This window comes from Sapajus apella, unplaced genomic scaffold (assembly GCF_009761245.1).
Source record: "Sapajus apella isolate SASKATOON/1434 unplaced genomic scaffold, GSC_monkey_1.0 scaffold7, whole genome shotgun sequence".
Lineage (NCBI taxonomy): Eukaryota > Metazoa > Chordata > Mammalia > Primates > Cebidae > Sapajus > Sapajus apella.
The window spans coordinates 2502459-2517191 of NW_022436947.1; the positions used below are offsets into that span (position 1 = coordinate 2502459).

At 38.7% G+C, this 14733-nt stretch overlaps 1 protein-coding gene across 10 annotated transcripts in view; it reads right to left on the minus strand.

Moving 5' to 3' along the window:
- Positions 1 to 14733, minus strand: part of LOC116550087 (putative RNA-binding protein Luc7-like 2) — a 64049-nt gene that overhangs the window by 41009 nt on the left and 8307 nt on the right. For 4 of the 10 annotated variants that reach the window (XM_032275840.1, XM_032275839.1, XM_032275842.1 and 1 more), the window contains one exon: positions 6770 to 6864. Coding sequence is in view for 7 of the 10 variants with exons in the window: in XM_032275842.1 (XP_032131733.1) it covers positions 6770 to 6864 (95 nt within the window). In the remaining 3 variants the exon portion in view is untranslated. Of the gene's footprint in view, positions 1 to 6769; positions 6865 to 8455; positions 9426 to 12076; positions 12154 to 14733 lie in introns of those variants that run through there. The other 6 variants (XM_032275837.1, XM_032275838.1, XM_032275832.1 and 3 more) reach the window with 4 other exon arrangements.

A 14733-nucleotide genomic window follows, 5' to 3' on the forward strand; every position in this document is an offset into this window, starting at 1 on the left:
AACACTTAATCTTAGTTAAATACTTAAATACTACTAAGGCAGCCCCAAAATAAACCATTTATGGGAAGAGATTTAAAGAACTTGCAGGATGGCCGGGCGCGGTGGCTCACACCTGTAATCCCAGCACTTTGGGAGGCCGAGGCGGGTGGATCACGAGGTCAAGAGATCAACACCATCCTGGTCAACATGGTGAAACCCCATCTCTACTAAAAATACAAAAAATTAGCTGGGCATGGTGGCGCATGCCTGTAGTCCCGGCTACTCGGGAGGCTGAGGCAGGAGAATTGCCTGAACCCAGGAGGCGGAGGTTGCGGTGAGCCGAGATCGCGCCATTGCACTCCAGCCTGGGTAACAAGAGCGAAACTCCGTCTCAAAAAAAATAAATAAATAAAATAAAATAAATAATTTGCAGGCTGATTTTTCACGCCTGCATAGGTGGTATCATATTTTGATAAGAAATCCAGCCCGGGCTGGGCATGGTGGCTCACGCCTATAAACCCAGCACTTTGGGAGGCCAAGGCGGGCGGATCACAAGGTCAGGAGTTCAAGACCAGTCTGGCAAACATGGTGAAATCCCGCTTCTACTAAAAATACAAAAAATTAGCTAGGCATGGTGGCGCACGCCTGTGATCCCAGCGACTCAGGAGGCTGAGGCAGGAGAATCGCTTCAACCCAGGAGGCAGAGGTTGCAGTGAGTCAAGATTGTGCCACTGCACTCCAGCCTAGGCAACAGAGACTAAAAATTAAATAATTAAATAAATAATAATGACTGTGACAATATCAAAGCCCTTAACTCTATCTGTATTTTTCAAGATCAGTTCTTTTAAAAGTCCCCCCTTTTAAAACAGGCGAGCCTCCTTTAAACAAAATACCATGAAAAATCACTATGTTTAAAAAATATGTAGGCCAGGAGAGGTCCTAACACTTGGGGAGGCTGAAGAGGGCAGATCATCTGAGGTCAGCAGTTTGAGACCAGCCTGACCAACACAGTGAAACCCCATTTCTACTAAAACTACAAAATTAGCAGAAAATGGTGGTGTGTGCCTGCAATCTCAGCTACTCAGGAGAATCGCTTGAACCCAGGAGGCGGAGGCTGCAGTGAGCTGAGATCATGCCACTATACTCCAGTCTGCGCAACAGTTTGAGACTCTTTGTCTCAAAAAAAAAAAAAAAAAAAAATTTAGCTGTGTCTGGTGGCGCACACCTATAATCCCAGCTACTTGCAGGCTGAGGCAGGAGAGTGACTTGATCCAGGGAGGAGGAGGCTGCAGTAAGCCAAGATGGCATCACTACACTCCAGTCCAGGCAAGAGTGGGACCCTGTCTTAAAAAACTAAAATACGCGGCGGGTGGATCACGAGGTCAAGAGATCGAGACCATCCTGGTCAACATGGTGAAACCCCGTCTCTACTAAAAATACAAAAAATTAGCTGGGCATGGTGGTGCGTGCCTGTAATCCCAGCTACTGAGGAGGCTGAGGCAGGAGAATTGCCTGAATCCAGGAGGCGGAGGTTGCGGTGAGCCGAGGTCACGCCATTGCACTCCAGCCTGGGTAACAAGAGTGAAACTCCGTCTCAAAAAAAAAAAAAAAAAACACTAAAATATGTAAAATTTGAGTTGAAATAGAATGGACTAGCCTACTCCCAAATCCTCAGTGCATGAGAAGCCTCCAAGGATATTTCAGAAACATCTCAAAGTCACTGCCCTAAGTAACTGAATTACTTAAAAAACTAATAAAAAATTGTTTTAAGTATTTATGGATTTAAGTAAATCTAAGATTCCTAAATGGTATACAATACTGTGGGTTTTTCATTGTGAAACATTTAACAGCATAATTTCTCTAAGCCTTAGTTTTTCTTATCTGTAAAATGATGACTTTACGCTTGAAGATATGAGCGCCTATCAACGGTAAAGGTACATTAATGAGGGCTATGATAAAATTATTCGTGGTGATTTCTGAATTTTGAACAGGCATACTATGAGAGTATAAATATTCCATGTCTGAAGATCTTAATTTCAAGTTTCTGTTATCATCTTTGCTTTATATTTAAAGCCTACTATAAATTATTACTGTCACGTATCTTTTTTCCAGATCACTAAGAGCTAGATAGAATTATTATTATTATTATTATTATTATTTTTTGAGACGGAGTTTCGCTCTTGTTACCCAGGCTGGAGTGCAATGGCGCAATCTCGGCTCACCGCAACCTCCGCCTCCTGGGTTCAGGCAATTCTCCTGCCTCAGCCTCCTGAGCAGCTGGGATTACAGGCACGCGCTACCATGCCCAGATAATTTTTTGTAGTTTTAGTAGAGACGGGGTTTCACTGTGTTAACCAGGATGGTCTCGATCTCTTGACCTCATGATCCACCCGCCTCCGCCTCCCAAAGTGCTGGGATTACAGGCGTGAGCCACCGCGCCCGGCCGATAGAATTATTTTTTAAGGCACATCAATTTCCTTATCTTTCCTCAGGGAAGATATGTACCAGAAGCAATGTGTTGGGGGAAAAAATAACTTGGCTTAAGATTTTTCGTTTTGCCTAAATCTGAAAGGGGATACTGCCTACAGTAAATTTAGGGAGAAACCAAGTGGGCCAAAACGAGGGAAAGAGAGAGACTACAATATGAAAATATTCTAGAGGAACAGAAAAATAATCCAAGCCTTTTTGTTGTTGTTGTTGTTGTTGTTTTAATATACTTTTTTTTTTTTTTTAAGATGGGGTTTCACCATGTTGGCCAGTCTGGTCTTGAACTCCTGACCTCAGGTGATCCACCCACCTCAGCCTCCCAAAGTGCTAGGATTACAGAAGTGAGCCACCACACCCGGCCTGTTGTTGTTGAAACAGAGTCTCAGCTGTTTTGCCCAGGCTGTAGTACAGTAGCACGATCTCAGCTCATTGCAAACTCTACCTCCTGAGTTCAAGTGATTCTCCTGCCTCAGCCTCCTAAACAACTGGGATCGCAGGCTTCAAGCTAATTATTTTGTATTTTTAGTTGAGATGGAGTTTCACCATGTTGGCCAGGCTGGTCTCAAACTCCTAACCCCTCAACAGATCAGTCTCCCAAAGTTCTAAGATCACATGTGTGAGCCACTGCACCAGGCCCTGATTAATTTGTTAACTGAAGAATTAGTTATGCCAGGCCAGGCGAGGTGGCTCACATCTGTAATCCCGGCACTTTGGGAGGCCGAGACAGGTGGATCACAAGGTCAGAAGTTCAAGACCAGACTGGCCAACATGGTGAAACCCTGTCTCTACTAAAACTACAAAAATTACCTGGGCATGGTGGCATGTACCTATAGTCCCAGCTACTCAGGAAGCTGAGACAGAAGAACTGCTTCAACTCAGGAGACGGAGGTTGCATTAAGCAGAGATCGTGCCACTGCACTCCAGCCTGGGCAACAGAGTAAAGGCTCTGTCTCAAAAAAAAAATTAGTTATGCCAAAGTAATGAAAGGTAAAATCTTTTAAGTGCATTTTCATGAAACTCAGTTCCACAAAATTCCAAACTGTCAGTCATGAAGACAATTTTTACAAATTACACTCTCCAGCCGGGCGCAGTGGCTCATGCCTGTAATCCCAGCACTTTGGGAGGCTGAGATGGGTGGGTCACCCAAGGTCAGGAGTTCGAGACCAACCTGGCCAACATGGTGACGCCCCATCTCTATTACTAATTATAAAAGAAAAACTAAGGCCGGGCGCGGTGGCTCAAGCCTGTAATCCCAGCACTTTGGGAGGCCGAGGCGGGTGGATCACAAGGTCAAGAGATCGAGACCATCCTGGTCAACACGGTGAAAGCCCGTCTCTACTAAAAATACAAAAAATTAGCTGGACATGGTGGCGCGTGCCTGTAATCCCAGCTACTCGGGAGGCTGAGGCAGGAGAATTGCCTGAACCCAGGGAGTGGAGGTTGCGGCGAGCCGGTATCGCACCATTGCACTCCAGCCTGGGTAACAAGAGCGAAACTCCGTCCCAAAAAAAAAAAAAAGAAAAGAAAAACTAAAACAAATTACACTCTCCATCTCTAAATGCTTGATATAATGTTCCAACCTCTTTATAATGAAAAAACAGGCAGGAAATGCATTTCTGGATACTTTTTTTTTTTTGGAGACAAAATCTAAACTATATTGTCCAGGCTGAATTTGAAATCCTGAATTCAAGCAATCCACCTCAGCCTCCAAAATTGCTGGGGCTATAAGCCTGTGCCACCATGCATGGCTTTTCTGTATTCTTTTTCTAAATAACCTAAAATATTGGTAAATCATATTCTCCTACAAATGACAGATCTTAGGCACAATGTCTGGAAAACTAAAGGGCAATCCTTAATCATGAAATCTTTAGGGTACACAACAAAGAAAAAGCATTATAAAATCGACAGTTAAGGCCAGGCACAGTGGCTCTTGCCTATAATTCTAGTGCTTTGGGAGGCTGAGATGGGAGGATTACTTGAATTGTGAACCTTTCAGAATTTAGGCAGAGTTTTGAGGACTAGGTAAAGGACTTTGTGAGACTCCAACAGTGTCATACAGTGATGTCCTTAAGGACTCGAAAAACTTAACAGTTCACCCTATGTACAAACAGCTTATTACAGAGCTATGGCCTCTTAGCAGTCAAACCCTATAGAACAAATGCTTTTTGGGACAGAGTGTAATAGTTCACACCTCTTTATGTTGAAGATGCCTATTTCTTTTCTGCTGTTAAATGAAGAATGAAAAACACTGAATTGTAACTGCTAATTTTTTTTTTTTTTTGGAGGCAGGGTCTCACTCTGTTGCCGAGGGCGAAGTACAGTGGTGTGTACGGTTCACATGAAGTCTTGAATTCCTGAGCTCAAGCAATCCTCCTGTCTCAGCCTCCCAGGTGGCTAGGACTTAAGGAATATGCCACTATGCCAGGCTAATTTTTTTTTTAATTTTTTTTTGTAGAGATGGAGTTTTACTATGTTGACCAGGTTAGTCTCAAACTCCAGGCCTCAAGTAGTTTTATTAATGTTGTTCTCAAAATGTATCTCAAGTGGTAATTTAGCCATTAAATAAAATTTAAAATTAAAAATGTTAAAAAAATAATAATAATTTTAACGGTTAAATTTTACACAATATTAAACATGGAAAATCAGAGTATACTACAGACAATCATAGATTTTATAGATTTCAGATGCATTATATATAGCATAGTAGAAAATAATTATGAAAATGTTAGAAAGTAGATAAAGGGGTTTATTATGGCGGGGCACAGTGGCTCATGCCTGTAATCCCAGAACTTTGGGAGGCTGAGGCAGGAGGATCACTTGAGGCCAGGAGTTCAAGTCCAGCCTCGGTAATATGGTGAAACCTCGTCTCTACAAAAAATACAAAAATTAGCTGAGCCTGGTGGTGTGTGCCTGTAATTACAGCTACGCAAATGGCTGAAGGGAGAAACTCTTAAACCCGGGAGGTGGAGGCTGCAATGGGCAGTGTTCACAGCCTGTCTCAAAACAAACAAACAAACAAAAAAAAAGGCCAGAGGTAAGGAGTTCAAGACCAGCCTGTCCAACATGGTAAAATCCCATCTCTACTAAAAATATGAAAATTAGCCAGGCGTGGTGGTGTGAGCCTGTAATCCCAGCTATTCCAAAGGCTGAGGCAGGAGGAGTGCTTGAAGTCAGGAAGCAGAGGTAGCACTGAGCTGAGATCGCACCACTGCACTCCAGCTTGGGCAAGAGCAAGACTCCATCTCAAAAAAAGTTTAGAGTTTATTATGTTTATCTGTCACAGTCCTTCCTAATTCCAGGGCTCAGAAACTGGGTTTCTCACCTTGTAGTATTACTTTAAAACAAACTTATGCTCTTTTTTCCTATTAACATAATGAAGTTTCAATTGTCATTCCTACTAGAAAGACAAAGGTGTTTCCTGTTGCATATGCTTTAAGACATACCTCTTTGGGGCACATCCTTAATTTTAACTCTTTCTATCAAAGTCATTTCCTATGAAAGAAACTACTCATTTAGCTATCTTTGACTGAGAAACTCACTGCTTCTGAAAAGGCAAATCAGAAATCTTTCTTCATTTCAGTCATTTCTGGCAAATGAGAACTAAAGCCAGCTTGCGGTTTAGCCCCTAATATAGCTCCCCTCCAGCATCAGATGCAGCTATGAAGGGAAGCTACTTGTAATCATTTCAACCAAATCCAAAAGTCAGAGAATCAAATTATTTGTCCCATATTCCAACAGGTCCATCATCATGTGGTCTTCCAAAGTAAAACAATGATACTCTAAGATCAGCATCTCTGCAGACACAGAACCTAACCTGAGTATAAGTATGTACAGGAGCAACATTTTAAGTGACAATACTCTCAAATTAAGCTGTGTGGATATAAGTATTTACTTATACATTTCCCCACTCATTCCACAATATAACTGTGTACAAATCTTAACAAAACTGTATACTGTACTAGACAAAGTCTACTGTTTAACAGTAAAAGAACTACTTTAACAATAAGTTATTTTATTTCTGAACTTAAAGTACAAATGCTATATAACTACTTCTGTATTCCAAACGAAACATGCTTTCAAAAATTTTTTTGCTCTGAAGAATAGAAAAAAGTGTAAAACAAAACACATCAACCACTTCTGTGAGGAAACCCATTAAAGATTTGAATAATCACCGTGAACAAACAATAAAGGATGCAAATCCCTCCTCACAAGTCAATTGTTTCAACACAGAATTAAGAGTTTATCAAGTCGCTCATTATTGCAGCATATCAGTAATCAAACAATACATTTAGTAAATACATACAGTTCCAGAAAGGACATCATGAGGACAACAGTTGAGAAGGTGACTCTTGCATACTCTGTCATCACTGAATTTGATTCGTTGACGAGTAGTATCTCCTGTAATATAGAAGAGTTAATAACACTCAAGGTTAGACAACTGGAAAGCATTTTCTGAGAGCCCTACTATTACTAGCTTTTTATGTGTGGCTACATACACACATTATCAATCAGCTCAAGAGGGATTAGTTTTTACATACATCCTATAGAAAAACTGTTTTAGACAACATGCAGTTGCAGTAAGTGTACTGCATACATAATTCAAATAGTCAAAGTGAGAAAGCAATGCATTCTGTTAAACAGAGTACTTCAGAAAAGCACAGGATTTTAGAGCAGGAATGGACTTTAAAGATTATCGAGTCCAACTCCTTCATATTGCAGATGAGAAAACTGAGGCCCCGAGAGGTTAAGCAACTTGTAGACCCACTAACAAAGTTTATATTGGTATACAATGTTCCCTTCTTGACACTAAGCATTGATATATTTTTATTTACAGTAATTGAAAAACATAAAAAATAATCTTGCAAACATTGCATACACACTGCGAATCCCCACTGAACCCCAGACGCCATTTCTTCCACTATTTTGTTCCAGCTGAAGTGTCTCCCTTTTGCTGCTGGGAGGAGTTAGAGAGGGTAGAGTAACGCGTTTAAGAGCGTACAAACCTGGAAGAAGGACTTACACACCAGTCAAACAAAGGCACATTGCCTAAATGAAACGTTAACTTTCATGCGTCCAAAGGTTCCATACCTCCAAGTTTTATGTAGTCTGCGCTTTTTTATATTGCCAAACTGGGTACATTTTAAAATTCATTCTGTCTTCATATAACATGATACACCTACCTCCTAAGCAACAGAAGCATCCAACCTGCTTATCAAATATGGCTATCTACTCAAAATGTTAAAGAATCTAAGAAAAAGAAAGGTAACTAGCTCCAATAACAAAATATAGATGTTAGTTACAATTTTTTTGCTTAGAATCTCTTTGGAAAAACAAAAGAAAAACTCATAAGGATGTTTCCTCTTTCTATATAGAATGATAAGCCCTAAGAAATGTAGGTGTTTTATTTTAGCCTAAAATTGACACATCACCGATGAATGAAAACCTACTGGTGAATTACTGAAGCGAGAACTACTGGTGCCAAAAAAAAGATATAAATACCTCTGTACTTCACATGATATGCCTGGAGCACTCCAAAAACTTTCATGTAGGATGTGATTCAATCATTTAATTTCTGTATTTTCACATGTGAATAACAAAAAAGGTTAAAACTTTACCCCTTTATATGGTCATATACTGAAGAGCTTAACTTAAATTCAACTAAATAGTATCGTTTTTAGATGGGGTAAGATTTTGTTCAAATTGTTTTAACTTGGTTAAAAATATTTTTAACATTCTAATTTGCAACCAGGGTATATAAAATTTTAACAACAGTAATTTATAGCTAAAATGATAGCTTCAGAGCAGTTCAACAATAGGTTTTCTAGAAGCTCATCTCTAGTAGGTTATTTTTGACACAATTTGGATATTCAGTTTAGGGTTTACGCCTGCTACTCTAATAAAAGTTATTTTGGTGGTCCTTTTTCCTTTTAAACACAACTGCTTTTGTTCCACATTCATTAACACATCTGAAAAGTTAGTGATAACTCACGGCTTGGCGAATGCGGGGCCTTTCTGACACTCCCTTGCAGATTGAGGTAGGCAGGCATAGATACATTGAACCTTTACAAATAAAACAAGGGGCCAGATTGTTCATTTTGTATAGAATAAACTCTGCCAGCAATTTCAATACAGCATCTAGAAGTACATTTTGACTGTAAAGATTCTTTTATATAAAAACAAAAGTGAACAAAATCAGGGTGTTTCATTTTTTAAAATACTGACTTAACAAGTATAACCCCAGATAACAGTATGACTGACTACAGGTAAAAGTCCAAAACTGGAGCTCTGGACAATGTCTTTGAGCCAAGTGGGGTTTTCAGAAATTAATATTTTTTATCAAGGCTTTGGTGAGGGCCTCACGCTCATGTTAGAAGGGTACTATGATAAGCTCATACCAGAATGTCAATGCTATTAGAGGCTTTTTGCTTCCTACCATCTAAGAAAAAAATTTCATTTCAAATCTGTACCCTAATTATGTTAAGGAATTTTAAAATGACAAAATTTTAAAGTTGAAACAAAACAAAACAAAAAAACCCTTATGTATCTAGTAGTCTTCCTGCTAAAAGTATTGAAATGTTTTGGTAATGCAACAGTGGAATCATTTCAGTCCTTTGTTAAACTAATGGCTCAGGCCTTCGAATAAAATCAGGGTGAAGTTTTACTAATCAAACATTTCATCAAGTAGAGAACTGATTTTTGCTTAATAACTTACATTTAAATATTAATTGTGCCCTGAAGACACAGCTATCAGTTAAAATATGAACAATTACAAATAGAAATACAGCAAACCAGCAAGTATCCCTCGTGAGTTTCTCGTGTTTTTTAAAATTTTTATGGATACGTAATAGTTGTACACATTTTCCCTGGTAAGCTTTTTAAAACAGCATCTGTTTCTATAAATTCCAAAAAGCATTTTAAAATAACTCCTCCCTACAAATGAATGGGTGCTCCATAAATATTTGATAACTGGGCCGGGCATGGTGGCTCATGCCTGTAATCCAAGCACTTTGGAGGCCAAGGCGGGCGGATCACCTGAGGTCGGGAGTTCAAGACCAGCCTGACCAACATGATGAAACCCCGTCTTTTAAAAATAAATAAATAAATATATATATATATATATATGTATGTATATACACACACACACACACACACACATATATATATAAAATAAATAAAAATAAAAAAATAATGCTGGGCGCGGTGGCTCAAGCCTGTAATCCCAGCACTTTGGGAGGCCGAGGCAGGTGGATCACGAGGTCAAGAGATCGAGACCATCCTGGTCAACATGGTGAAACCCCGTCTCTACTAAAAATACAAAAAAATTAGCTGGGCATGGTGGCGCGTGCCTGTAATCCCAGCTACTCAGGAGGCTGAGGCAGGAGAATTGCCTGAACCCAGGAGGCGGAGGTTGCTGTGAGCCGAGATCGCGCCATTGCATTCCAGCCTGGGTAACATGAGTGAAACTCCATCTCAAAAAAAGAAAAAAAATAATAAATAAATAAAAAATAAAAATAAAAATAAAATAAAAAATAAAAAAAATTTGATAACTGTAGCAAACACAACAAATACAGCTATCAAATAGCAGCCATTATCTTTAAAACAATGAAATAATAAAACACTTAATAATTTGAGATACAGAAATATACTGAAAACAGCAAGTATCTGTTTATTGGTATTTTTTAAGTTCTGCTTAAGGGAGTTTAAGGTTGATATTTGAAAACAATCTGGCTGCATAACCATGCAGTATTTAACAAATTTATTTGGGCTTATTCCATGGAAGTACAATTTGGCTAAACCAACAATGAATTTTAAAAGAAAACTGCTGGTAACTTTGGTTTCTGTCAAGATATCTGGCCCAAACCATGTTTTTCATAAGAACTAGGGAAAACAGTGCCTATTTTATAAAAAGTAGCCTATTTTATGAACCAAATCTGCTTATAATACAAGAAATTATTTTCAATCTAATGTATTTTATCTTTGGGTTTTGTGGGCATAAAGTCATATAAAAAAAACCTAAATTATGAAAAAAAAAAAAAAAAATCTTGTCACACTAACAATGGATACAAATCACAGAATCAAACCTATTAGTGACCACATCTGCTGTGCTAGGCAATGGAATTACGAAGAGGCATATAAGACAAGTTCTCTCCTCTCAAGGAGCCAATGATTTTGCTAAAGAAGTAGGACATATTAATTTTTTTTTAATTTTTTTGTGAAACAGGGTCTTGCTATGTTACCCAGGCTGATCTCCAACTCCTGCCTTCAAATGATCTTCCCACCTCAGCCTCCCAACATACTGAAATTACAGGCAGGAGCCACTGCATCTGGCCAAGGGTATATTAATGGAGTAATAAGTTATAAGTTAAGATAACATGATCCAAGTGTCAAATGTGTGTTTCAATTAGGTAGTACTTCAGGAATGCATAGACTAAAATTACCACCAAGACTGGAGATACTGGGAAAAGCTTCATGAAATAAATAGGCAAAATCTGAAGGAAAGATAGGACTTAGACCAAAGGAAAGTAGAAAAAAGAGCACTACAAACTGGAGTGATATCTTTGATAAAGCTTACAGAAGCAAAAAGGATTGGGAGACCAGTAAGTAAACCATATTTGGCTTTGGCAAATAAGCTGCTGAGTTCACATAATAATGTGGGAAACTGTATAAAGATCTATGGCTAATTTCTAGTCTAGTCCATGGCTTCATGTAGAAGAATTGCAAAGCTGGGATCAGAATAACACTTTTTGAGTAATATTTGATTTCTTACAGCTTTCATTTTTTCAATCCAAATTTTTAGTGTATAAAGTAAAAAAAATAAAATAATGGACTGGAGAACTAGACGAAGTTATTTTTGTCAACAACAACAACAAAAATCCTACCTATAAACACATGGAGGTATCTCTGTCCCATAACCTCTACAATAGTTAATTAGGCCTTGTATGCTAACTACACATCCAAGTTTTTAGAATTAGAAACTTGATTTAGAACTCTAGCAAGTGAAGTGTTTTTCATTTTAATAGAAACATCAAATTTCTGTTAATTCCTGTTTCTACCAAATTTTCTACTGAGAAACAACTCTCTTGTCTCCCTCTTTTGTTCAACCCTTTCATGAGTTTCATGAATTATAATCTTTGAGAACACCTGAGTCACAAGAATACAATAAAAATGAGGATGCATATTATTCTTCTCCAGGTCTTTCACCAATGTATCAGAGCCTAAGGTGGTACTGAGGCAGCCAGTTCCACTCAGGGAATATGGACAAGTCACTTTAAAACAAAGCCTCCTCTCCAAATTGTACTCAAATACTGCTATTCTCAAAATCCCCTTCCGTAAGTCAGGAGGAAAAAAATAAGCCCACTGTAATTCCCAACACTGCCATTCTATGGTCCTGCCTTTTCTGAAACTTCCATTAATACTTAAATTGTATTAGCAAAATTTACAACCTTAGCCTAGGTGGTCTCTGACATGATTTCATATAGTGCATGCTATCTTCCCAATATCCACCCCTTCCCCCAGTACTACCCACCCTCTCCCTCCCATACAAACAAGAAACCAAATCAACTTTCATAGATTTAGGTGCTATTTTAAAAACATCAAAATTTTACTTTACCCATTCTCTCCGATGCTCCCTGTATTTTTTTAAGCTGTGAGTGGATGACCATGCTATGTGATCAACAACTGTGAAGGCTAAGCAAAAGTGAACTGAGTTTAGTATTGTAATTTCAAAAGAACCTTAAAGTTTGTAATATTTGACATATTTAATGGTATGCAGAATCCTATTTTACTGTACATTATCAGGCATTAACGGCAAGCAATTGACAAAAACAATCAGTATTTTTTTGTACAGAATTAGCTTAGAGCTTAGCTTAGGGAAAACAAAGAGGGAAGAGAAAATGTCAACAGCATACAAAGCAATGGAGGCACCCCCATGTCTATAAATGGGGGCAGCGGAAGGGAAGCCCTCCCACATTTTCTAGTGTGGCAACCAAAGCCCTTCTCACAAGTACACTAGTTGAGGGTCACACGTCACAGTGGGCTTGAGACAGGACACTTCCCTTCTCTCTGACATAAGATCCATAACCCTTTAGTGAAAGGAAAGCTACAGGTAGAAAGGTATAGAACCAAAAGTTTAAAGCTTATTTCCCTGACCCCTTGAATCCCCAAATGCAGAGAAACGTTCCTCTCTCCATTTCTTCCAAAATAAGTTGCGAGTTCACATAATCATGTGGGAACTGTATAAGGATCTATGGCCAATTTCTAGTCTAGGCCAGGGCAGGAAGAGATCTAAAGCAGTATACAAGTAAAACCCTGTGTTGCAGGGTGTGGTGACTCATGCCTGGAATCCCAGCACTTTGAGAGGCCGAGGCAGGCGAATCACTTGAGGTCAGGAGTTCAAGATCAGCCTGACCAATATGGTGAAACCCTGTCTCTACTAACAATCCAAAAATTAGCTGGGCATGGTGGCACAAATCTGTAATCCCAGCTACTCGGAAAGCTGTGGTAGTAGAATCACCTGAAGTTGGAGGTTGCAGTGAGCCAAGATGGTGCCACTGCACTCCAGCCTGGCTCACAGAGCCAGACTCTGTCTCAAAAGAAAAAAAAAAAAAGAAAGAAAGAAAAGAAATACCTTGTGTCTTTATGTGGAACGAAAGTAAAAGTGATTACTACTGCTGCACAGTAACTATTATACTAATCTGATCCTTTTTACATCTTCCTCAAACTTCTAACCCACTCTTACCAACTTCTCCCACCTACCTTTGTTGTTCCTCTAGAATTCAGCTTAAAGCCCACCTATACAAATCCTTTTGTAGTTAACCTTTTAAAAAAACATTACTCCCTTACTCCATATGCTCTTGTTAATATATACACTCAGTTTAACCCACTATATATTTAAACAGTTCAAAGTATAGGGTTCATTTTACAAACAAACTCATCACCTATGTCTTAACATAATTATATAGACGCTATGAAAACATTTTATATGTCTTGATATGCTAACCTTTTCAGGCATGTGTTTATTACATAAGGAAAGGAAAGAAAGAGTACTATGCCAAAGATGGCAACAGGAAAAAACAATTACAACAGTCTGCCTTCCAAATGTGACATCAAGTCATTTCCAATAAAACAAAGCAGCTTTCCTTTCCTCCAGAAAATGCACCCACAAGGGTGCTATACAGCTCAGAAAAGTTATTCTTCTTAATCTTCTGGTTCATATGGTCCTGTAAGTTTATAATCAGAAATAGGTACTAGTATCACCCCCCAAAATAACTCCCATGACAAGCCGAACATTTAAAATGCAATGCCCATTGTAGAAGAAATTTCCAGAATTCCATCATTAATCAAAGATTACTGTTTTTTAAATGTTAAAAATCTGGCCCACTTGTCTGTGAAAATCCGTATCACACAATTATAAAGAATGAGACTGGGAAAAGCTTGTAGGATGTTTGAAGCTAATCAGAATGGTGATGATGGAAATGTGAGAAAAGGAATACTAAAGAATCTGCATTCCAAGGGCTCTATTCCATGCCCTGCCTATCCTCTCTCATTAATATAAACAAAGGGTCTTGGCAGCTGGCAGTGATCGATGCCATCCTGTTTTGGGGCATACCTGCTTTAGGAAATCAGCATATTTCTCCTCTTAAGAGACATTAGAAAAGCTTGAATAGTTACTTTAAAATTAAGTCCTAGAGTGGGTTACATAGAATTTAAGATACATGGCATAAAAAGTTGCAGCCTGCTAAATTTTATATTTTGATACTTACTTGCAGAGCTGCAATTCTGATACAGTAACACTTGCATTTTGGATAGCTGGTGCCTTCTATCATCCAGAACTTTCTATATACAAAACTAGAAGTAATCAAAGCTATCTTTGGCTACGAAGCAATAGCTGAAAAGAATCAAAGAAAAAGTGATTGGCTGATTTATCTATTAAAAAAGACAAGTTCTCATCAGCTGGTGATAGCTACAGAAGCTAACTGGAGCCTCCCCAAATCTAAAACAAAGAAAGAAATAAAAAAGGGAAAAGAAATAAGAATATCAAAAGACAGAGGTGACAGACAACCCAATGATAAAGGAAGAAGTTAAAATGAAAACAAGATTGCCATGAAGGAGACGTGAGCCTTAGAACTATTCAAACAACACAGCAGGAATACTGTGTCACAGTGAATATACAACAAATTCACAAAAGGCGTTTCCTCTGGGGAAAGGGCTGAGACAATGAAGGGGACCATAAAAGACTTTGTGAGGCTTTACACACTTTTTAAAATT